This window comes from Pantherophis guttatus, chromosome 3 (genome assembly GCF_059756535.1).
Source record: "Pantherophis guttatus breed Tessera chromosome 3, ASM5975653v1, whole genome shotgun sequence".
NCBI lineage: Eukaryota > Metazoa > Chordata > Lepidosauria > Squamata > Colubridae > Pantherophis > Pantherophis guttatus.
The window spans coordinates 87,176,116-87,202,772 of NC_142065.1; the positions used below are offsets into that span (position 1 = coordinate 87,176,116).

At 36.9% G+C, this 26,657-nt stretch overlaps 1 protein-coding gene across 4 annotated transcripts in view; it reads right to left on the minus strand.

Moving 5' to 3' along the window:
* The window catches only part of CDC14A (cell division cycle 14A), a 79,570-nt gene that overhangs the window by 37,853 nt on the left and 15,060 nt on the right, over positions 1 to 26,657 (minus strand). For all 4 annotated transcript variants that reach the window (XM_034437349.3, XM_034437346.3, XM_034437350.3 and 1 more), the window contains exons 4-7: positions 21,845 to 21,937; positions 15,083 to 15,162; positions 1,793 to 1,859; positions 743 to 805 (exon numbers count right to left, since the gene is read on the minus strand). In XM_034437349.3, the coding sequence (XP_034293240.1) occupies positions 743 to 805; positions 1,793 to 1,859; positions 15,083 to 15,162; positions 21,845 to 21,937 (303 nt within the window). The remainder of the gene's footprint in view (positions 1 to 742; positions 806 to 1,792; positions 1,860 to 15,082; positions 15,163 to 21,844; positions 21,938 to 26,657) is intronic.

Sequence of the window (26,657 nt, forward strand, 5' to 3'; positions counted from 1 at the left end):
AATTTAAAATTTAACTCAAGCCAGCCCATATGTAACTCCTCTTATATCAAATAATGAATTATGAGTAGGAATTCTGTGTCAATTGAAATCACTGACATTATACTTTTAGTAGCAAGGTTACACAGATAAGAAGTGGAATTCATTTTGAAAATTTAAGTACTGCCTGAAAATGTCAACTTAACAAATTACCTTAAATAACATTGCTTAGTGTAATAGTTTTATATAGCAATTGGTTAATCTAGCTGCCTATTATTCCTTTTTAAAAAAATGTGACTGAGCACATATACATTTTCAACTGTATTCTTGAAGCATTGTTTCAGATTTAGTACTTATAAGTATTGTATTAGGCTAAGAGATGTCACATTACTTGCTCAAAATACACATTAGAGTAATGAGATTCCACAAGCTAAGTGTCAAGCAAATTTAAGCTTTTTCTAAGTTTGGGAATTAAACAACCAGTACATTTTCCTAGATTTGTAGCAACTTAATGAATGTTTTAATGAATGACTTCAGTACCATTGAATAATATATAAATTAGCTTGTTCATATATCAGATAATCCTGGGGCTGTAACAATCTTTTATTGCTTTTCCGTGATACTTTTATGACAAAGAAACTAAAAATTTATACAACAATTTAAAAATCATCAGTACTACACCAAATGTATATAAGTATCTCAAGTATAGCAAATTTTATAATTTATCTGTAAATTAGCAACTTCATCATTTAAAATATATACAAACCTCATAGTGTTCATATTCATCTGCATCAAATGTCTTGAAATCAACAAATCCATGTTGTAAGGCCTAGAAAAAAAGCATATCAAATTCTCATGAAGCTGTTCATAAAAAAAAAAAAGAATCCAGTCCCTTCTGAAATAATATAAATGGAATTAGTGCTTATTTTACATCTTTAGAAACTGTTTTAGGCTGTTGATAGTGTTATAATCAAGATTGTTACTTGTTGTTGTACAGTTTATGACTTAGCAAAACCAACTATCTTGACTCCAAGTTTCCATTTTGATCCAGAAAGAATAGTTAACTAAGAGTGATGGGATGAAACAAACTGTAATAGAAACAAGGAACATATTGCTAGAGACGCTACCTTTTATCTCTCCCAGTGATTAAATTCAGAAGTTGTGCTTCTTTCTTAAGCTAGAAACTTCTCCCTGTAACTCTCTTCAGGAGGAAGCTTTGAAATTATCCATCCAGAGGTGTAGCAAAAAAACAAAACAACAACCAAAAAACCCCAGTCCACTTTCTAAAATGGTTTAACATCTTTTTAGAACGTAACACCCAAGAAATTGGAATTTTATTGGGTGCCACCCCCCCTTTTCCTCTCTAGCAGCCTAAACAGGATATTTAAGGATTTTTTTCCCCACTACTCTAGATACTACATGTTCTTTGTTCTGTCCCAGTCTGATGTTCAAATGTTGTTAATATTGTGACACAACATCCCTCCCCACAAACTGGGGCTACTTCAAACAGAGCACCCCTATTGATTCTACATGTTTTTCATAGGCTGGAAAATGTTCTTAGGGTATCTTAAATGGGCACTTAAAAAGGCTGCCCTCCCAATCTACGTTGCTTTTATTCTTAATTATGCCCTCAAAGGTTTAAAAAAAATGTGTAAAAAAGAAAAACATAAAACACCCAAATGAACCTACTGAAAGATTACATTTGATTTGAAGGATAAATGGCAAACCAGGTCTGATCATGGCCTAATGTTTTGTGTTACGCTCTCAAAAAATATCTAAGAAGGTATTTTCTTTCCCCTGAGCACTGTAAGGTTACCTTTTTTAGTCCTTGTAGACAGTCGAGAATAGATAGATTATATGTACAGTTCCCAAACGAAGCATCCCTATGAAGAAAAGAAAATATTAACCTGTCAGAGGAACAGAGAACAGCCAAGTATCACAATAACGCTGAAGAGAGTGATGTATGGCCTCCAAGCTTTTAGATTTCTAAAAATTTCAATCTTGAGATCATAGTTCAATTATACGTCTAAGCATGTAGAGAGGGATCGCTTCAACTAACTAAAGAATGTGTGAACTAAAGAACTAACTAACTAAAGAATGTGTGTTCATTTAAAAGATTAATAGAATTATTTTAAAATGAAGCAACTGATTTTTCCAAAGGAGGAAAATTGTGCAGTATCTCTGGACACTCTAGATTCCCATTTAATGGAATTATTCTAAAGCCCATCCCTACTTAAACTATTTAAGTATAAGAGTTTTCATACACTAGTCTGAATAAAAATAAAATAGAAGACAACAGTAGAAGATATGTAAACAAAATTGTCTTTCAAACTATTATCATCTACAAGTAGTCCTCAATTTACGACAACTGAGTCCAAAATTTCCATTTATAAGCAAGACTGCTGTTAAGTGAGTTTTGCCCCATTTTACAACCTTTCTTGCCAGTTGTGAATCACTGCAGTTGTAAAGTTTTTAACATGGTTGTTAAGTGAATCTGGCTTCCCCCTTGTCTTTGATTTTGATTTTGGTCATAAAATCTGATCACATGACCCCGGGACACTGCATCTCTCATAAATACGAGTCAGTTGCCAAGTATCTGAATTTTGATTGTGTGACCATGGGGATGCTGCAACGGTTGTAAGTGTGAAAAACAGCCATAAGTCACTTTTTGCAGTGCTGTTGCAACTTGGAATGATCACTAAATGAATGGTAAATCAAGGATTAACTGTATTACATTCACCTACCATGTTTCCCCAAAAATAAGACCCTGTCTTATATTTTTTTGAACCCTGAAATAAGTGCTTGGCCTTATTGCCATGCGCTCAAAAGCCCGATTGGGCTTATTATCAGGGGATGTCTTATTTGGGGAGAAACAGGGTAGATGAATATGATTTTAGGCTTTTTATTGATTTCTAAAATTTATATTACATAATTAATATTACAGCTCTCAATATCTCTGGTCAAAATAGTTGCACTTCCATCGGGGTCATGCGATTGTGATTTGAATGCTTGGTAACTCGCTTGCATTTACAATGATTGCAGCTTAACTGTGTGATACACTTAACAATCATGGTAAAAATGGCGGAAAATTGGGTCCAATCACATGATGGCTCACTTAATCGATGCACCACTTATCGACCAAAACTCCAATCCCAATTGAGGTTGCAAGTCAAGGACTACTAGTAGTACCATACTGTTGAAGTCTACTTTGTCTAAAAGCAGTATGGTTACTAACATATTCATATATAATATTTTGTTATTAGAATCAAAATTGAATACCTTAATGTTTACCAAAATGTCCATTGTCTATAGACAATTATGAATCTCTAATATCCATTTTGTAATTACAATTAAAAACATACCTTCATGTACTATTATTAAAAGTGTTCTATTTCATTGGATTGCTGCTAAGAGGACAATGTATTTAATATATTTGTCATACATATATTTTTGCATTTATATCAAATCCTGGAGGTTTCTGTGACCTCCAGTTCAACCAACGTCTAAGGAAATGATCTTCACAGAAAGAGTATACGCATATTCTCTTTAACTTGTGAAACATAGTGTTATAAAATAAATCCAAAATCAATAGCAACAGGAACAAGGTGTGTAATTTTCTTCTGTGAGAAGAATTGTGCCAGTTATTGCAACATATTATAGATCAGTGATAGAATCTGAATATTTACAGTTTGCTCATGAAGCAGAAACCATATTTTTAAAAACAAAGCAATTTCTTTGTTAATTAAACTTGTTAATGTTTTATAAAGGGAAAGTTCAAAATTTATACATGGGAAAAGCTAGGCAAAAATACAGTTTCTTGCCCAAGGCTAAGTATATTTTCTGTTTAAATAATTCATCATTCAATAGAGCTTTACAATGTTTGAGGCAGTACGATCGAGATTAGTAGCAAAGGCAACTAGATTCTTCCCAATGAGTTATATTAAACATAACGATTTTAACGGGGCTAAACTACAAAAACATTACAATATATAGTTGATTTCAATCAAACTGAGAACTCCATAATGTTTTAAAGGAGATGTAAGTGAAAATGAATTCACATGGAATAGCAACTGAACCTTTAGTGCAAGTTTTAAATGCCTGTACCAAGTGTATGAAAATGATGTACTGCCAGATGTGCTAATTAAAGTTGACAAGTCTAATGTAGTAACAATGAGCTATAATAAATGAAATGTGATCTGAAAAAAATAATTTGTTTTCAGAAAAGGTATAAATAAATTTCAGAGTCCCATTATTATAAGATACATTTTGAATGTTGGAAGGGCTAACACACCTCTAATATATATCTTATTTAAATACTTTTCTTTAAATTTTTAATCCCCCCCTCAAAAAACCCCGCTTTCATTCATTGATTAAAACAAATGTTAAATAATATAGCCCAAAGATTATGCATGAGCCTTTTCAGCTGCAATCTGGGTCAATTTGAAAGTGCCAGTAAACTAATTTATACTTATACCTTATTTCTGTGTTATGCAATAAATATTGGAATGTTTTCAATTATAATTTCTACAGCTATCTAAAAAAAGGAGAGCTGCCAATTTAAAAATGGTTTTAGCTAATACTCTTTGCTCAATATCCATATTCATGTGTAGTCCACCCTTATAATCCTGTCCAAGTAGGAGAATTTACATTAAAAAATGTACTACTTTCTATAGTAGTGTTTTATGGATGCAGAAGATGTTTAGATAAAGGTCAGGTATCAAGATATGGTTAAAAAAAAATGTGTAAATTTTCTAGCTCTTCAACTAACACTAGAAAACAAAGTTGTGAAGAAACATAAATTTGCATAAGTAAAATTAAGTTTTCTTGATAAGCAGTATACAAAATTCTGGATATGAAAGTTTCTCCTTAATTGTAAGGGTAAAAGCACATATATCTCTCCTCACCTATAGCAAGACAGTATAAATGAATATGCCTCGATGTTGTAAGTTTGAACACTCAGTTTCACCAAACACAGAACTGAATTAGCAAATATTTTAATAGTATGCAAATTACTGATTATAATATATTGAAATAATGTAGATTTTATCCAAACTTCTGTTGGTGTAGCATCTGAAAATTACGAATTTTCTTCCAGAGTCAATTTTTCTGAAACTCTGTTTTTGGATGCAAGTATTCCCAACTCCCTTAAATACACAGAACAACTTTACCCCGGAAGCAAGTAGCCCTTTATTCACACTCATTTAAGGATTTGATGTAGGTGCCCAGAAAGCAAATCTAATTTCATATTATAACAGATTAAGATAAAGGTAAAGGTTCCCCTCGCACATATGTGCTAGTTATTCCCGACTCTAGGGGGCGGTGCTCATCTCTGTTTTAAAGCTGAAGAGCCAGCGCTGTCCGAAGATGTCTCCTGGGTCATGTGGCTGGCATGACTAAACACCAAAGGCGCACGGAACATTGTTACCTTCCCACCAAAGGTGGTCCATATTTTTCTACTTGCATTTTTTATGTGCTTTCAAACTGCTAGGTTGGCAGAAGCTGGGACAAGTAACGGGGGCTTACCCCGTTACGAGGCACTAGGGATTCGAACCACTGAACTGCCGACCTTTCGATCAACAAGCCAGGCATCTTAGCCACTGAGCCACCACGTCCCTCTATAACATATTACCCGTAGCAAATTCATATTTCTTCATGCTGATATCTTTCATCTTCCATGTCAGAAATCAGGATGAATGATTAACAAACAACTATGCTGCTTTTGGTCAACATCAAGATGTTTGATAACATTTAACAGCGTACTGCAATCCAGTTGCTAGGTTTTTTTTAAGCAAGCAAACAAACAGAACATCTGGGAGAAAAGATACAGAAAATCTTTCAAAACACATTGTACTGGGATTCTATTAAGGCTGAGACCTAACATACAATTTGATTCAGATAATGCTTGCACAATTCAGAAGCCATCTTAAAAATCAAATTTTGGTACTTCCCCACTCAACTATCATTGAGAAATCAAGAAACAGGTGTAAGTTTAGCAATTATATGTAATACTGCTTGACAGATTCTGTTGCCTGTTATGGACAGAAAAAAAATCCCCTATTGAGAAAGCAGTTGCAAGGAATTTTGTGCAAGAGCAATTTTGGGAGAGTTTCATTAAGAATTTGCTAGCTCTTCCAGTTCTATACAGGCAGGGCAATTGCTACGAAAATGACTTACAGTACTTGACAGAGGAGACTTAAAGGACAATTCATACCAATTTTTAGTATAGATTTATTCAGGGGATTTAGGAGTAATCTCTACAGGCAGGTTTCTATTAATGCCATTACTACAGCATTCTGCTGTGGTTCTTCAAAATAAGCCTTTCCTTTTTTGAGCTTTCCTCAAATAGAACCTTCCTTTTCTCCATTTTACACAATTAGCATCTAAAAACCCAGCACAACTGTGTATGAGCTAGCATCAACCATATGCACACTAGCCTCATGCTAATTGCATTTTAGATCATATTAAATAGAATCTGGTATCAATTTGTTAAATCATACTAGATCAGGGGTGTCAAACTCAAAGCCAGGGGGCCAGATCTGGCCTGAGGGGCTGCCCTGGAAACAGCGAAGGACTGGCCTGCAATGCCTCTGCTAGTGAAAACGGAACTTGAGATGTGTGTGGCCCTCCCAAGCTTTGTTTTCGCTGGCAGAGGGTTCCAGGAGGCCATCACAGCTGAAAACAGAACTCGGAAGCCCGTTTTTGCTGACAGAATGTTCGTGCCACCACAGGCACCCCCAACACGAGTGATGTCGAGCTGGCCATGCTCCCTGGCCACCTCTGCCTCCCCCCGAGGTCAAACACAACCCTGATGAAATCGAGTTTGACACCCCTGTAGTAGATCAAATTTCACACTTTGGGCTGGCATGAGTTGCAACCTACCTTGCAGACCTGGTGCTAAATGAGGTATAAAAAACAGGATTTAGGGTATCAACAAATTTATATTTTGTAAGTTTCCTGCTCAACTGACCATACTGAAGTCACAATATTAAGCGCTTCATCCTTAAGTTAGTGTGATGTAATTTTATTTTTAAAAAGTTATGCAATGTTGAAATTGTACAGATCGTGCAGGATCTATAGAGGGTTCTCTCTCCTCCCTCCCTCCCTTTCTCTCTCTCTCTGTGTAGTGTTTTCAAAGATACATCTTCCTATTTTTCCTGGGCTATTTCTTATGTTTCTGACTGTGCAATGTTTATAGAGTGAAATACACTTCTCTTTCTTTCCTTTACTACATTTCAGATACATGATCTTAGGATACTTTAATGGCCTCAGACACTATTTTACTTCACTGAGACTTGGGAAACAAAGATTCAACCAACTCCACTTTGGGGGTAAAAAGGAAGGGGGAGTGCTTGGTACACCAACTTGAGCTTCTGGAAGAAATCTAAAAAAATAAAATAACAAATTCAATTTCCACATCTGGTGAACTGAGCAAAGAAATACACATTGGAATGTATTTTAGCAAATTTGTCTACAACCTCATTCTCAGAACACTGAAAGATTTGCAGGAACAGCTTATGAAACCACAGTTGAGGAGTTGGTACTATACTAAATCTCTAGAAGCTTATCTGTCTTTCAAAATGAGGGATCCTTATTTTTATTTCTACAGGAGAGCAACATGTTCTGACAAGACCAGAATATATTTGCAATACACTACTAACAAAGCGATCACTGTACAATATATTCTTTCCCTGGCAACAAACATCAAGATGGGCCACTCATGTAAACAAAGAAACATTCTTCAGTGCCAGACATGCTTTATAGCTCTAGAAATTGTACGTGTGTGTAATAAATTCTTTAAAATCTTTCTTCCACTAGTTCCTCTAATGTATTATATTTCCGAATTGTTCTTTGCTCAGATCCATATGGAATACTGTAGTGTACAAACAGTGTTTCATTGTATAATTTTACATTGATGAAACCCATTCAAAGTGAATAGGTTATCCCAGTGATGGCGAACCTTTTCAGCACCAAGTGTTGAAAAGGGAGCACGCACGCATGCTCGTCTGGGTCACAATCCGCACGCGCATGTGCGCCAGACAGCTAGTCTTCCGGGTTTCTGGCACGCATGCATGCGCAACAATCAGCTGGCTGGTGCACATCATCATGCAGGAAAATGGAAGACCATATCTTCCAGTTTCTGGCGCTGCCACACGCCCAAAGGCCAGCTGATCATCATGCATGCATGCATGCCAGAAATCTGGAAGAGGAATGGGCAACACTGGGCATGCCAGGCAACATGGCTCCGCGTGCCACTTCAGGCATGTGTGCCATAGATCCGCCATCACAGGGTTATCCAATTCAACATACCTATGGTATAATCCAATCATCAAAATTAAATTATTAATTATGATTAAGTATGCTATCCATTATATTTTTGTTCAGATTGAATATTTGGGCTATTGAAGTGGTACATGTCAGAAGCCATATGTATATTTGGCAATTTAGGCATGCATGAAAATGTTTTTGACTGGTTACTAGTGATTATTACATTCAAGATGTAATAATCTAGTGATTATTATGTACATTCAATTTACAGCACAATAATTGAAAGATCATATCTGCTCATAGGTTTTTAAATAAAAAGATCACTCAAAATTAAGTCAGGTTAATTTAAAATATCTTCTCTACAAGATTCAAGTACATAACACATTAACAAATATTCATTTCATTATTTACTATGAGCAGTGTTTATTCATTATATAAGAAATTATTGTGCCTTTTTTTACACAACAGCACAGGACTTTATTTATTTATTTATTTATTTATTGGTTCAATTTATATGCCGCCCTTCTCTGGAGACTCAGGGCGGCTTACAATGCGTTAAGCAATAGCTTTCATACTTTTGTATATACCTGCTTAGTAGGGCTTTTGGCCCCCCCCAAGCGGTGTTCTTTTTTTATACAAAGTCAGCTTATTGCCCACACAATCTGGGTCCTCATTTTACCTACCTCGAAAGGATGGAAGGCTGAGTCAACCTTGAGCCTGGTGAGATTCGAACTTGCAGTAATTGTAGGCAGCTGATGTTACTTAACAGCACTTTAGTTTGCTGTGCCACCAAGGCTCTCAAGGTTTAATGAGAGTATTGTTCTGTGACTTTTTCTTAGGTTCTAGAGATGAATTTCAACACAGCACGGTTCAATAGAAGCCTTACTAAAATATATGAAAACTTATTGGCATAGGTTTTTACATTTGGCAGTGTCCCTGTATCAAATCGGTCCAAATGAGGAATTCTTCAAAAATAAACCAATCAGAAGTCCCCCTCTACATAATCAGCAGGCAGGCTTGAAGATAGGACAACCAGGAACTGTTACTCTTTAAAATTTCTTCAAAATAGACCAACTGGACAAGGATCCCACTCAGGAATCATCTTTCTTGGACCAATGTGACATGGCCCACTCAGATATCAGCTTGCCAGGTTCAAATACAAGAACCCAGTCAGCCCAGTTCAGAGGCCTGTGCCGCTGAAAGGTACACACAAAACAGCTGTTTCTGCTTCTGAGGATGCCAGCCACATCAGTATAAAAGAAAATCAGTTCATGGTCATTTAGCCCCAAAGCTCATCAATTTGATGAAAACTTATTTTAACAGACTTTGATGCAACAGACTACTTGCCATAGATCTAATGTCATTACATAAATAATGTAAATTTGATGTAAATAACAAGCTGGATCATGTATGATGTTGTCAATGCATGTGACTCACACTTGTGATGTCCCATTATTCAATTCAATGAATAACTGAACTGAACTCCTAAATAGCAGCTATACTTCCTCTCACTTAACTTATAACGTTTAATTTTTTTATATATGTTTCTTGCATTTAACTATTTAAATGAACAATATTTTGCAATCTAGAGCCCGGTGGGAAAAAAATTAGAGCTGTGTCTGACAAAGCTAATAACAGAATCAAGAAAACATTGAGCTTGTTCTATTCCAGAGGCGACAGGTTTATCCCTGCTGCTATAAAACTGTTTAAACTTAAACCTGTTCTGCAGATGGTTTACGATTTACAGGTATGCATCTATAATACCTTTAAACCCCTAGATATTTTTAGTCCACATTTTTGCATGCTTTCTTCAGGGTTCTATGCTTTGTCTTAAATGCTCTGATATGTGTGGAATCATTGCTTGAATAAATAACCTGCATTTCTCACTTCTCCTATTGGTTAAAATTTTCCTTCACCTATCATTTGCTGGCCCCCTTAATTCTGACAATTTCCCTTCATGATAGAAGACAAACATTTGGCTGACTTGTGTTTCTGGTCTCCCCTCTAGTTTCTATAGACAAAGCCAGAGCAGATATCTGCTCAGTGGGTGGACCTAGGGGTTACCAATGACTGCCATGGGTGAGTTCTAGATCAGCATCTCCCCTTGTTCCTATTAAGTATCTATTCAATCTCACCTCTACAAACTCCACAGAGTCTTTGCTTGACCTGCTTTGACATTTTTTTCCCCACAGCAAAATTGAAGTGTCAAAATAAATAAATAAAACCTTTTGTGGAAAATTTGTTCTTGTGATAGACTATTTGATTTAGTGGTTAAGGCATGGGTGTCAAACTTGCGGTGTCAGGTTTTTGTCACGTGATGTATCGTGATTTTCTCTCCCTTCACTAAAAAGGGGTTAGGCATGGCCAGTGGGTGGGCGTGGCCAGCATCTGGCCTGCAGGCCGCGAGTTTGACACCTCTGGGTTTATTTATTTATTTATTTATTTATTTATTTATTTATTAAATTTATATACCGCCCTATTCCTAAGGGACTCAGGGCGGTGAACAGCGAACGATAAAAATACATGTAATACAAACGTTAATAATAAAAAACCAATTAAAATATACTAAACATTCTGGTCCTAGATAATTCAAGACATTGGGTTAAGGCACTAGGTTAGAAACTGGGAGACCGTGAGTTTTATTTCTGCCTTAAGCATGAAAGCCAGCTAGATGTCTTTGGGTCAGCCTCTCTCTCTCAGCCCAAGTTATCTCTTGGACTTCAAAAAGGTATATTTTAATAAACTCAGATAACAAGTAAAATCTACCATAGAGAATGCTAATGAGAAAAAGAAATCAAGATGGTTACAAGTTCCTAAAACAAGAAGAGTTCCAATTAGGAAAAACAAACAAATAAACAAATGGCTGCAGAAGAAGCCCATGTGCCCATCTGAAAAGCTCTGTTAAGATCTGAAAATAAAAACTCCAAAAGACACATGCAAGAAATGCAAAAGGGCCAGATCAAAAAAGAACTGTAGAGAGCCGGAAACTATAAAGTTGATATTAAGAAAGTAAAAACTCTGAAGTCAGAGTTAACAGAGTTAACAGAGTTAACTAACCTCAGACTTCAGAGATTTTACTTTCTTAACTCTGTTAACTCTGAAGTTAACAAAACAAAAAGAATCAGGATACCAGTTACTCAGTGAAGATGGGAAAATGTTAATGTGTAATAAAGAAGAGCCATAACTACCTATCTTGGTTCAGAGTTTTCTGACAAAAAAAAAGTATGTTGCTCCAACCAAGGAGCAAAATTGAAGTTTGAGATTAAGAGAAATCTAATATGGAGCCCTTCTTTACTTTTGAGTGAATTTAAATCTTCAGAACTGCATCCTAGGAACTAGCTGATGGTATGGCTAAAACCTTATGGCAATTCATTTTCCCAAGGGACCATATAACAAATTGGGACTGTTGTGGAGGCCTGTGAAGGTGGTAGGCATGATCACATGCACATGTATACATTTTTTTAAAAAGCAATCACCTCCAAAAAAATGGAATGCAGTTGTATTGCATGTACGGCATAGACTTATTTACATTTGATTTGTAATTTGTGATTCACCTCACGCAGGTCCAAAAGGGACAGGCAAAGGGCCAGATATGGCCCAAGGGTCATAAATTGCCCAGGATTGCCTTTTGGTGAAGTGCCAAATGGATCCTATTTACAAATGGAAGAAAAAAAAAAGGTTCAGCAAACTAAAAACCAATTTCTTTCAGTTCGATTCTTGGAAAGATTCTAGAAGATATCATACCGAGTTTAATCTGCAAGTATAATGGAAACAATAGAGTGAATTCAGGCTAGAGCAGAGATTTATCTAAAACAATTCTTGTCAGATTACATTTACCTCATTTTTAAACTTTTATAATAGACTGTTTGAATGTGATAGACATGAGGTATCTAGACTTCACCTACCATATTCATTGCTGGATGAAAAAATGAGCATGCTAGCATTTATTTACATAATTATTTCAAAGAAGGGAGGATCCAGGGAAGAAGAGAGGATGAAAGGTTTACGCCTGCTTCCAGGATTTCACAAGATTAGGTGTGCTCATCTTTATTCAAGGACAATATCAAACTTGGTGCATTCCATTAAAAGGTGCCTTCTGGGTTTTTTGGCTTTTAAGGTTCCCCAAATCCAGCAAAGCCCAAAATTTTTAGTTCTATTTTACAGAAGGGTAAGACTTTGAAAAGAGCAAAAATAATTGCCTACAATAATATTCCGTACTGGATGGGAAAGGAAAAAGGAAGAAATATATGTAGACCTAATAGCTAATGATCTTAAAAACTGAAAAATAACAGTGAATGGGATGTTAATGTGATCTTTCTTTATCTTAAACCAAATAGTTTTTAAAAGTATATTCTGAATGATCAATTTCAGGAGATAGCATTAAATTGCAAAATCAAATGATTATTTTTTTCTCCAATTCCAATACAAAGATCATATATGAATTTTTGTTTGTGGTTTAATAAAATACAGAGGGATATACAACTCAGCAGGCTTTAAAATAACTTCCCTATCACTGATGAACTGTCTGTATTTTAAATACTGATACTTTCTATTCAGAATACATTCCTGACAATTCTCTAAACTCCAGGTGATTACAAATAGTTTTGGCTCACAAAGCTTTGATCTTAGAATTTTGCCAGGTTCTTCAGGAAACTGAATCAGCAGTTATTTTGCATTAATCAAAAGGTTTATCAAGAAATTCCAACTTTATGTAACAATACTTTGTTTTTAAACCACGCACTGCAAAGTCATTGCGAAAAGAACAAAGAAATAACTTCCAGTCACAGTATATCCGTATTAAGTTTCTATCCTGAGTTTTTCATATCTATTTCGATCCTATAATTGCACTGAACTTGTACAAGGCAAAAAGTCTTTAAAAAAACTAAACTAAATACAAATAATCCTCAGCGACAATTTATTCAGCAATCATTAAAAAAAAATGGAGAAATGGATCATTTGGCACTAGAGGGATAGGAAGTCTACTGCTGCCCAGAGTCACTTGGTTGAGTTGGGTGGCTATAGAAATTTAAATAATTATTTATCTTTACCTAGCAGTAAAAAATATTCTGAATAAGTGGCAAAAGAGAGAATACAAGAGTCTTTGTGTAAAGAATTAAGATGGACAATGAAGAGCTGAAGTTTTGCCTGTCAGGGAACTGCTTAGTCCAGATGTTCCTACATTTTCTCAATTCACAGTGCTTGTAGCATCTCAGAAATTTTTCCACGGCATCTCACAGTATCCAAGAAACAAGTTCAGAGAGACTGTGGGATATTTTAAATTTTTGAGAGAAGCAGAAACTAATATTAGTAGTTTGTGCTATGTTCAGAAGATGTTGGGTACTGGTATATGTTTCCATTAAAATGTGAAATATCCCACAGTCTGAATTCATTGTGGGACCATGGCACACAGTTTGGGAACCATGGATCTAAAGGATTCGGCTAGAAATAAATTGAGGCTTGGAATGCCAAGAGGAGGATAAGTGAAGAGAAGCAAATGAGGGGGGTAGTCCATAAGGAGGGAAGAGAGTGAGAGAATTGCTAGATGAAACTGCATGTCAAGGCATTTACAGTGAGCATATTGGCTTAATTAGTGGGGAAAGCTACATTGTTTAAAGATGTTCTAGGTATCAGAAATGTAATGCATCTTTAAAAGGAATCGTTCAGACTATTGTATGAGAAGCCAACAGCTAACAAAGTTTAATGGGACAGTGTTATATATGCACAGTGAAAAAGTGGTGCATACACAGCCATCTGGAGGTTAGTTGACAAGCAAAAGGGAATAGATCCAGAAAACACACAAGGAAGAAAGAGAGTCTGAGGGAATATGTTACCCACCCTTAACCATTTAGGTCTTTGTTTGGATTAAAGAAGCATGTTCACTGGGGCAAGTGACTAACACTTTCCTTCCCTTGTTCCTTCTTGTAGAGTTTTATGTATACATATAGTTTCCCAACTTGATACCTGTTCCTTATCATAAATTGAAGATATTCTTATATATGAATTGCATAATGTCAGATAATATCATCCAACCCATTAAGAAAATTAGCAAAAGATTTAGAAGATTTGGAATGAAAGATGAACTCTTTAAGGCTGTTATTAATCACAAATATGACAAATTAATGACTAAATTAGAATGAAGGATGAAAAAAAAATAAAGATTAGGAAAGTAATCAAGACCTGTACATTTTGTTTAATAGAAGTATTTTAAAAATGAAACAAGCCAGATGAATTGCTTGGCTTATCAACTGTGTAAGGAACTTTTATTTGGTATGTAATCAGACATATTTCCACAATAATAAAGGAGGTGATAGAATAATCTGTTAAACATTACTCAAGACTATACAGTAATATGATCTGGAGAAATCTGGAATGTATTTGAACACAACCCTACTTATGAAATTTATAGACCTGCCTTAGGCATGAAAGCTGGCTGGGTGGCTTTGGGCCAGTCACTCTCTCTTACCTCACAGGGTTGTTGTTGTGGGAAAATAGGAGGAGGAAGATGCATTACATATATTCTCTGCCTTGAGAGTAAAAGTGGGATAAAAATCTTAAATATTAATATAGTTCATTGGCAATCATCAGTAATAAGCAGCATATAAGCAGCGTATGGGATATATACAGGAAAGAATTTGAGCCAGACTTGTCCTCTGTCTCATTATTAAATTTTCACTTGTATAATGAGGAAAACCCAAAGAAATTTGCTCAGTGGAGAACATATTGTATAGAATGCAAGATTTATGAGATAATCTCTTCAGGATGGCCAGAACTACCAAATTGCTTTCACTATCTTTAAAGCATTTTGAATATTTTAAGGCATTATACAAAATTACAATTATACCTAAACGGAAGATAGGGTGGATTAGACCCAGATAAGAGTATCCGATAAGCTTCTTCTGGTGTTTTCTTCAAGTAAACTACCTACAAAAATAAAAATAAAGAAACAATTTAATTTAGAAAATACAAACATACTTACAATTGTATAACTCATTATATCAATATAAAATCTGAATAGAACTCAACAAGACTTTGATTTCAATTTTTTTAATTCCTAGAATTAATGCTTCAGAATCAATGTATGTTGATGCTTCAGAAAATTGTTTTTATTCCAAGCTAAAAATATGAACTCTCCAAATCACTCTTGACGCCTGATGACTCCATAGACACAACCAGGAAGTTTACCAGACAATAATATCAAAATGTTTTGATGTTGACTTCCCAGGTTAGCTAACAGCTCTGCTAACTCCTTCTCTCCTATTTTTATTTCTTTCATAAGAAAACAAAACAAAAACATTTTTCTGCAGCTAGATGTGTTCTCCATTCTGAATGCAGATAACTGTTTACCTTCTCAAGGGAAAAAATAGGAAGCACTAATCAAAAAAAATTATTTTCATTTAAAGAAAATAAATCCAAATACAGAAGATATGTATTTTAAAATAGAATTATCAACAGAAATCAACTTGTAGTAATGAATTAACACATTTTCTAAAAAGTACTTCCCAAGAGTTTTGTTCTCATTAAAAAAAAAATAGAAAGCTGCTTCCCTAAAAGATTATACAGTATAGAAATATAAAGTTATACAGAGAATTTAAACAAGATTATTTAGAATCTGCACTTTCAAAATGGTTTGCTTCCATATCATAAACCTGTTCAATAACTGTTTTAAAACAGTTCCAATATTTCAGTTATAGCCTAATGAGTATTTTCAGAATTCTCTTAAAATAAAAACACTTGCCCACCTCAAAATCAATTACTTTTATCTTAACAAATTTTGCAGTCAAGACTATATAACACGCTTGTAATATTAAGTTGAAAGGTTCCTGAATCAAGAAGAATTCTGACAAAATAAGGCATAACCGTGTAAATGCAATTAAAAGATACTGTGTGAATGTGTGGCTTCATTTGCATCATCTGAATTTAATTCCTAATTATTATATAATATGTACAGCCTTTCTTAGAAATATTTATCCAACTCCTTTTTTCATATGTAAGCTTCCTAAAATCAGAATATGAGTTTGAAATTCCAAAATAGATTACCTAATCCAACATTTATTGCAGAAATTCATTAAACCATCCCTAAAAGTGGCCATCCAGACCTTGTAGGAAAACCTTAATTGAGGGAACTCTAGGCAGATTGCTCCATGTTTAATAACTCTTCCTATCAGGAAATTCCTCCTGATATTCAGCTCATTTAGTTTCATTTAGTTTCATCCAATTGGGTCTTGCCCTGCTTAAAGTTTCAACAGAGAAGGGTCTGCTCCTTCCAACATATGACAGTGTTTTAAATATATAGAGACAGTTTTCACCCCAGTCTTTCAGACAATTATCATCGTAAAACATTATTCTAAATCTAATCCAATTTTTCCATGTTCCTTTTAAAGTATTATGTCCAGAATTGGACATATTTTCAAGAGCAGTCTGATAAATGCAAAGGAACTATTATCTCCCATGATCCTGAAACAATGATTCTCTGAATGCATTGGTCTTTTTAGCTGTTATATCTGGGGCGAACAACCTAATATTTGCCTCCAGGATTGACTTGTACCAAATATTTTTCCAGAAGGAACATTCATATATACTATAACTTGCATATTGTATCTATGCATTCCTCTATCAGATCCATGCATCTGATTTTGCCTTCCACGATGCAGAGGTTCTCAACAATTACAACTGTTTATATCCTCCTACTGAATTTGATCCAACATTCAAGCATGCCAAGCGAATTTTGAATCGTGATTTTGTCCTCCAAGTTATAATCTCACTAAACTTGTTATTTTCAAAAATGATAAAAATCCCTTCCATTCTGTCCTCTAGAAAATTTACAAATATTTGAATAGCAAAGGGTCTGGGGCGGGTGTCGGCAACCGCGGCTCTGGAGCTGCTGTGGCTCCCTGCTGAACCGGATCCCACCACTGGCTGGCTCCGCTCCTCGCCACAGCAGGGGGACGAAAGAGCTTCATTCAGAAGGTAAGGGCGATGGCGGAGGATGGAGACTCGCTCCATATTCCAGAGTGGAAGCGAAGTGGCCCTGTACTTGCCTCTTCTTCTGGCCCTTGTTGGTGCTGCGCGCACCTCAGTCGCTCAGGGAGACACGCAACTTTGGAGAGAGAGAGAGATGAGGGAGAGAGAAAGAGATGAGAGAGAGAGAGAGAGACAGAGACAGAGAGAGAGAGAGACAGAGACAGAGACAGAGAGACAGAGATGAGAGGGAGGGAGGGAGAGAGAGATACCCGTTTCCCACAGAAAACACCAGGAGCCACAAAATCTGGGTAGGCATGGCTGGTGGGGGTGTCATGTGACTGGGTGGGAGTGAGTGACGTCGAGTTGGCCATACCCACCCAGGTTTTGTGGCTCCCAGTGTTTTCTTTTCTATAGGAAACGGGTCCAAATGGCTCTTTGAGTGTTTAAGGTTGCAGACCCCTGGTCTGGGGGAAACCCACCCAATACTTACTTCCAGGTGTTGCATTATCATTTACCAAGAAGTTTTTATAATTTATTTCAGTTAAAACCTACCTTTTCTCCTAATGCTCCTTTCCTTCATGCCTCTGGGCTTAACAGTAAGATAAACCTTTAATACTTTTGCCAATCTTCTTTTGTCATGAGAATTATTTATACCCAACCTTTTTCCATTATTTCTTTGTTTTATTTATCCTTTATATTTTCATGTTATACAGATAGTCTTTGATTTACAACAGTTTGTGTAGTGACCGTTCAAAGTTACAAAGAATGTGATTGCTTTTTCCTCAGCTTTTCCTTTCCTATTTATCTTGACTGCCAACATATTGTAGTTGCCTCACTCAAAGTGACTGATACCATCAATTTTATTTATTTATTTATTTATTTTATTTGTTCAACTTGTTTGCCGCCTTTCTCCATTCTCCGAAGACTCAAGGTGGCTAATTTCTATGTTAATCAAGTTTAAATTCGGGATAAATGACCTCCTTCCTGAAATGTTGTTCTCTGTGAGAAATCTACAAAGTAAAAATTCATGGATGAAACTAGACTAGAATATATAATACTTAGACACAATAAAAGCATTATCAATGGGATTTCATATTCTTTAGTATCAAATATCAAATGTGTGGATAAGAGCACTGTCCTAACAACTGGATAGGAACAGGAAAAAAAGAACCCTTGGTTACATTTTTATAGCCAATTATATTACAAATGACAATCATTAAAATGTAGGTTTCAGAAAAAATTAGGAAATTACAGTGTCTTCCAGTGTCGAACACACAGACACCATAAGAAGGTCTATTTGCAGCATTTAATCTAGTATTTACCAAATCTCATTTGACACAATACTTTAGCATTAAGGCAGTACAATAATTCTAACATAGCTAAGAATAATATATAATATATATGCAAAACAAGTATCAGAAAAATGTTTACTAAACATTATGATTATGCAATGCTGCGTGTTTTTAATTCAACTCAAGGTTATTGCCGCAAGTGCATGAATGTTGCAACTCTGTTTTCCTCAAAAAGAAATGTAATATATGCTATGATGTAGCTGTAACAATCAGTCTTGTAAATCAGCCAAAATTATTCCTTGAAAAATGTACAGATCTCACCCAATCTGAGAAACAGGATTCTGCTTGTTGGTTGGGAATACCGATCCTACTACAAGATTATCTATCTTGCATCTACACATTGCTTGCAACATTTAAATTGGGCTACACAGCTTTCGCTCTGCTTGCCAAAACCATAATTAAATGGTATCAAAAACTTGCACCTGATTTCTGTTTGTTGCCTGCATTAAGGCTGTAAAATTAGAGATGAGTCTACAGATTTTTTTTAAAAAAGTATTACATCACTGACAAGTAATTAAACAGTAATATTTCATTATTCAGCTTCTTAAACAAAAAAGAACATAGTACAAGAGTCCACAGCATAGAAAGAAAGAACAGAAATATCTAGAAAGAACAAAAAATGTCTTAAACATGTTTCAAAAAGAGTGCACACAATAATTCACTATGATGCAGTGAGTGCAAGCATAGAACTGAGCTAATAGAAAGAAAGCGATGAATTAATTAATAAGAATACATTTTTAAGTGTAGAATAGAGGTAGTCTTTAGTTTAAGATGGGAATGGGGACTAGATCTGCCATTGTTAAGCAATGTGGTTATAAAGCACAACATTATGTGATCCTGCTTCTTAGCCAGACAGTCTCAATTGCCATTGTTAAGCGAGGATTGTGGAAGTCATTAAGAGAGGTGCTCACAGGATCATGACTTTTGATTTCCCGCTGGCTTTCCCATTGACTTAGCTTGTGAGAAGCCAGCAGGATCATTGGAAATCGCAATCATGTGACCATGGCTTGTTATGATGTTGTAATTGCAAACCAGATGCTGAGCAACGAGATCATAGTCGGATAACTGCAGGGACATTGCCAGGTCAGAAACTCTGAGGAAAGTCCTAACCACCACTTGTTCGGTATCATTGTAAATTTAAAAGGTTGCTAAATGAGTGGTGTTTAAACTAAGACATCTGCAGCAAAATTTTACCTATCAGTTTTTAATTTTCATATTTCACTAAGAATCTACAATCATCTTTGAAAATGATCTTCCTATGAAAGTATGGGTTTCACATAACTCACTGCTGTTAAGCACAAATTTTCCCTGAATAATCAGGGAAATCAAAGTCTTGGCTCTTGCATGCTGCATCAGCTGTCAGAAATACCCTTCAAATGTTCTTCTACTGTTCACATGGGGAAACAGAACTAGTATTTCAGGACAATTAAACATTTACTAGATATTTTAAAAATTAGTAGAGAAATGAGTGGGAAAGCATTTCTCCCAGTCATACTGGAACAGATCTTTTAAAATCATCATATTCTAGCATGAGTTTCAAAGATAAACTTCTGTGGAAATTGCCAAATCAGAATTAATTAGAAAAATTTACTCTGAATATGAATGTTGATTCTATAGATAGGACTTGCTCTTCTTTAATGTTTATTTGGATTATTCATCACCAGCAGCCTCTATATTGTCAGGAACAAATCTCAGCTATGCTGATTTATTGTTTGGTTACTTGCCTGGATTCTGTATTTGCTTATCCTCCCCACAATACAACATCACTTGTAAAATATCCTTTCTAAGACACCCAATTTGTTCACATCCCTGAATAGCAGATACAGATATCTACTAATACAGAACACTCTGCACAGATTTGTTAAAATCAAGTAAAAGCTTATCCTAAGCTTTTCACTTTTTAGGATGTCCTTTTATTTAGTATTATTTCAAATTGTATGCACTGAATACAACACTGCTTATAAATAAACAGGAGGGAAAATAATATTAATATAGATTTAAATTGCTTTGTTATTATTGCGCTGAATGTTTATATCAAAATACTTAGAATTTTCAACAGAAGGGTTTAAATTTAAAAAAGAGATACAGAATGCCAGTAAAATTGCATTGTGTTGTGTTACAGTTTGCAATGGACAAACAAGACGCTACTCCCAAGATACTACATTTGGCCTTGGCCTAGTTTATCTGAAATGAAAGGGTTTCCTGTAGGAGGACTAGGAAAAATCTGTACCAGAACCCTTAAATAACCTGGATGAAGATTAGATGCCAAAGAGGATAGGCAGCTTACTCACACAACACAAGACCAGTGACTGAATTATCTCATCTGTCTTTTCACTGTGAATCATTTTCAAGGCAAACATAGTTCTCATACTGTTATTCCTTGCTTTCTTCAACACACAGATAAAATTAAAGTTCTACTAATTCATTTGCTTGCAACATGCTTTGCTGCTTCATAATAAACTCATTTATTTAAATTAACATGATTATCTTAAAAGATTAAGAACATGAGCTATTTATATGAAAAGTTATTCATAATTCCATTTTACTTCATTCAGTCAACACAGAGGCATCATTTTGTAGCACATTTATTGTATAGCATAGTGAAGTGCTAATTACAGTACAGAGTAATGCTAGATTGTATTTATTATAAATACAAAGCCAACAGGATATGTACATATTACCTGTTTAAATTAAGAGCACTGTATATTAATAAAGACCTACATGAATGTTGTTAAACATAACACCCTTAAATCACAAAATACTAGCTTTTTTGCAAGTTCTACAATTTTGATCAACTTTTCTTAATTTTAAAAAGGTAGGTAAAACATCTACAAGAAAACAAATGCCAAACTTGTGTAAAACAAGAATGAGCCTGCAGACCCCACGGTCCTGATGTTATAATTTAGCAAGAAAACTTCATCAGAATTCAGCAATAATTTGCCACTTTATGTTGATGGCATAATCTTCCTGCTCCCAACTCCACCCTTCAAATCTCTCTTGCAATTCTCTAAATGGCTGTGGGGGGGTGGGAGGGAGATAAATGATGGGACTGAGTATGGAAGCCCGTGGGAGGCAGATCATGTCCATCCCCTCCCAAGTATAATTGAGGCAATATTTTTATGGTTGGGAGACGCTTAAAAATGCAAATGGGAACTGCTTCTTTCCAGAACCTTCTTGCTCTGACTCTTAAAATCCTGAAAAAGCAGGGATGCTAGCTTTTGCAGTATCTATTTAGAGACTGAAGTATCAGCAACTTCTCATTAGAAATGCACATGGCCATTGATACTTACTGCGTATGCACCTATTAAAAACGCTGCATTTGCTCTTTTCCGTTGGTCAAAGCTGGTATAATACACAATTTTCTTTCTTGATAGACTGAAAGACTGTTTAAGATACAAATAAATAAAAAGATTAGGAGAGACCACAAAATTAGGCCAAATGTCTCAGCTCAGTGACTCATCAGCTTAAGAGACTTCTAACATGTCCTTTAAATCAGGTTATATCCTGATCAATTTTAAACCAGAGTATAAAGAAACTGCTCCCTAACCCTCCCCCCCATATAATGGGAATATTTCTTCTTTGCATGCAATTCTTAAATCCCTCTGTTAGTCTGAATATTATCTTAGGGGTAGGGAATCAGAATATCCACCCGCTTCTATCTCATGAATTCTAAGGCAACTCTTCCTTTAAGATTACTGTGCTTCAGAATTAAATGTCTAAATCATAGGCATCCAAATTTTGGCTTGTCTAGGTCAGGGGTCCACAACCTCTGGGCCACAGTCCACTACCCGGCCATGGCCTATTCGGAACTGGGCTGCGTGAGTGGCAGACTGGTGCAGGGGCACACAGCTCAACTTGCACAAGCAGTGGGCCGGTGCACATGCACACCCGTGCACAACTCAACTTGCAAACATCCATCTGTGTGCATATGCACACCAGCCCATCGCTCGCATGACCCAGTTCCCCTCTCCCCCACCAACCTGGCCATCAAGCTGCAAAGGTTAGGGACTACTGGTCTAGATCACATCGAGTGAAGAGGAATTATCTTCAGTGACATATAAAACATGTAACATAGTTAACGTATATCAATCACATAATAATATTAAATGTTTACAATCTTGTGGGGCCTCATTATTTTCATTCATTTCATTTTCATTTGATTTGATTTATATACCGCCCTACTCCCGAAGGACTCAGGGCGGTGAACAGCCACAGATAAAACACATAAATACAAAATTTAAAAGCAAAGTAAAACCGAATTAAACAATTTGGCCCAATACAGATTTAAAACACCCCAATAATTTAAAACAGATTAAAATTTACATTTTAAAAAGGGAAAAAAGGGAAAAGATTAGGCCAGGCCAGCCTGATGGAATAAAAAGGTCTTAAGAGCATGGCGGAAGGTGCGCAGATCCGGGATCCTCCGTATCTCCGGGGGGAGCTCATTCCAGATAGTAGGGGCCCCCACAGAGAAGGCTCTCCCCCTGGGGGCTGCCAGTCAACATTGTTTGGCCGACGGCACCCGGAGGAGTGCGTACCTCTATGAGAGCGTACCGGCCAGTGGGAGGCTAATGGTGGCAGCAGGCGGTCCCGTAGGTAACCAGGTCCTAAGCCATGGAGCGCTCTAAAGGTGGAAAACCAAAACCTTGAAGCGCACCCGGAAGACCACCGGGAGCCAGTGCAGCTTGTGCAGGAGAGGTGTTACATGAGAACGCCATGTCGCTCCCATAACCACCCGCGCGACCGCACTCTGCGCTAGTTGGAGCTTCCGGGTGCTCCTCAAGGGGAGCCCCATGTAGTGAGCGTTGCAATAGTCCAGGCGGGAAGTGACAAGGGCATGAGTGACCGTGAGTAAGGAGTCCCGATCCAGAAAGGGACGCAACTGGCGAATCAGGCAAACCTGATGAAAAATCCTCCCGGTCACGGCCGTCAAATGCTCTTCTAAAGACAAGTTGCCCAAGTTGCGAGCCCTCTCCGTGGGGGCCAACGATTCGCCCCCAATAGTCAGTGATGGCATCAACTGACTATACCGGGACGTCAGAAACCACAGCCACTCGGTCTTGGATGGGTTGAACCTGAGCCTGTTTCTCCCCATCCAGATCCGCACGGCCTCCAGGCACCGGGACATCACTTCAAGGGCATCAGTGGGGTGGTCCGGGGTGGAGATGTACAGCTGAGTGTCGTCAGCGTACTGGTGGTACTTCACCCCGAAACCACGGATGATCTTGCCCAGCGGCTTTACATAAATGTTGAACAAAAGGGGCAAGAGGACCGATCCTTGTGGCACCCCACATAGGAAGGGCCTCGGGGTCGACCTCTGCCCCCCTGCCAACACAGACTGCAACCGGTCGGAGAGAAAGGAGGAGAACCACCACAACACAGTGCCCCCCACCCCTAACTCTTCCAACCGGTGCAGCATGATACCATGGTCGATGGTATCAAAAGCCGCTGAGAGATCTAATAGGACCAGGACAGAGGAGCAACCCCTGTCCCAAGCCCTCCAGAGATCATCAACCAACACGACCAATGCCGTTTCCGTGCTGTACCCAGGCCTGAAGCTCGACTGGAACGGATCCAGATACGTTGTTTCATCCAGGTGCTGGGGGAGCTGTCACGCAACCACACTCTCAACAACCTTCGCCACAAAGCGAAGGTTGGAGACCGGACAATAATTTGCCAACACTGCCAGGTCCAGGGAAGGCTTCTTGAGGAGAGGCCTCACCACCACCTCTTTCAAGGCGGCAGGGAAGTCACCCTCACCCAATGAAGCATTTATAATCCCCTGGAGCCAGCCTCGCATCACCTCCCGGGAAGCCAGCACTAACCAGGAGGGACACGGGTCCAACAAACATGTGGTCGCGTTCAGTCTGCCCAGAATCCTGTCCAGGGCCACATGTGCCTGTGGGTTGGACATGCCTGGTCTAAATCATGTAAATCATCTGCCTGGCTGCATTTTCAATTTGTTCTTTACTGTATAGTAGAAAATTATCCATATTGAATCTTAAGTCTCTTGTACAAATAAAAAGTAGGACAATGAAACAGGGAGATGTTTTTCTAAATCCACCCAACATTAACTGAAATATATTAGCAATATGTTAAAGAAATTAGTATTCAGAATAAGCAGGAACAGGCATTAATTCTAAACACTGGTCTTGATAGCTATAATTTATTTGGAATACAGGTAGTCCTCAACTTACAACAGTTTGTTTATTGACCATTCAAAGTTACCACAGCACTGAAAAATGTGACTTATGACTGTTTTTCATAGTTATCATTTTTGCAGCATCTCCATGATCATGTGACCAAAATTCAGATGCTTAGCAACTGATTCATATTTATGACTATTGCTGTGTCCCAAGGTCATGTGATCACCTTTTGCGCCCTTCTCACAAGCAAAGTCAATGGAGAAGCCAGATTCACTTAGCAACCGGGTTACTAACTTGTCAACTGCAGTGCTTCACTTAACAACTGTGGCAAGAAAGATAATAAAATGGGGCAAAACTCACTCAACAAATGTCTCACTTAACAACAGAAATTTTGGCCTCAATTGTGGTTGTCAGTCAAGGACTACCTGTATGAGAGGCAATATATATCTCAATACTAGCAAATAGGAAGAAGGATGCAATCGCACTCATGTTTTGTCAGTGGGCTTCCCACAAGAGGGTAGTATCAGCCCTACAAGACAGACCATAGAACGTCTAGAATTCTATTTTTTTAAAACAGAATATAGTGAATTTTGCAAGTCTCACAAGTTTCACAAATCATCCTACGTACTTCATATATAGTACACTATTTTTCTAGTAAATAAGATGACTTTTATTCAATTCTTTTGAAAAACGGTTTTTGTAACAATAGAGTTCTACATTATAAACATAATGCATATAGATATTTATGAATGCCAAGCATGAATTTGCATGATATATTCTTTTATTACTTACTAGTTTTTATGCTTAAATCACCACTGATATGAGAAACTGAAACCATAAAAATAGGTTGCTTTGTTGCTTTTATTATACATTTAAATAACTTCCTTTCTAGCCTGGCGCCTTAACTACCAGACCACTACTTGTGACCTGCCCTACAGGTTTCCCAGAAACAAAGTCAATGAGGAAGCCAGCAGGAGGTCACAAATCAGAAAGTTACTCCCATTGCTTTTTCTCCTGAAGAATTCCTGGGGGATTATGGGAATCTCATTCTCTGTAGTGCCCACCTGCACTTAGTGCTTGTCCATCTATCCGTATACTGTAGCGCCCACCATGGCAACTGGCCACCAGCTCATACTCCATAGTCCTGTCACCCTGCTTCCCTGGGATGCGATTTCATTGCTTCTTTCCAGATTGTGGTCACATGGGGTCCTTGCTTAACAAACTGCCATAATGACGGCATTGGGGACTGCTGGTATTACCATCAGTAAGTGATGTAGTCATGGAATGTCACACATTAGGACATCCTTTGGTGATGGAAATTCCATTCCCAACTGCCATCATAACCTGAGGACTACTTTTTCATCTTTTTATTAGGTGGTAAGAACGAGCGATTACATACATTTTACACAACTCCCTTATCAAGGAAAATCTTTGTATTGCACATGAGCAAACAAGGTGAGAGTTTAATTCAAGTATGATTTTAAAGGACAAGATCTTAACGTTCTTAGCAAATATACTGTTCATATCATCATTAAAAGGATCTAATCTCCACATGAAGCAATATATTGAACATTTAGTTAATATGCAGCCCCAATCCTATTCATGTTTATCTAGAATTCATGGCACAGTCCCAAGATATTTGTGTGGAACTGCACTATAATGCCCAAGGAAATTGTACAGCTTTAATATTTCAGTGAGGTAATAAATGTAAATCAGCTCTTTTTTGTAGCACAAAAGTTTTTTGCTTTATTTAGAAAAATTAAATTTATCTGCTCAGAATATTTACCCTAAATGATCTCAGCGATGGTATTTCATACATCTTTAAATGATTAGATAGGTGGTGAATATTTACAATGGAACATGTGCACTTATCACGTGCTTTCACACATGATGCAGGAACTGATCAGAACATGCACAATTTATTTTCCTCTAGCAAGTTCTTCTAACAGTAATTAAC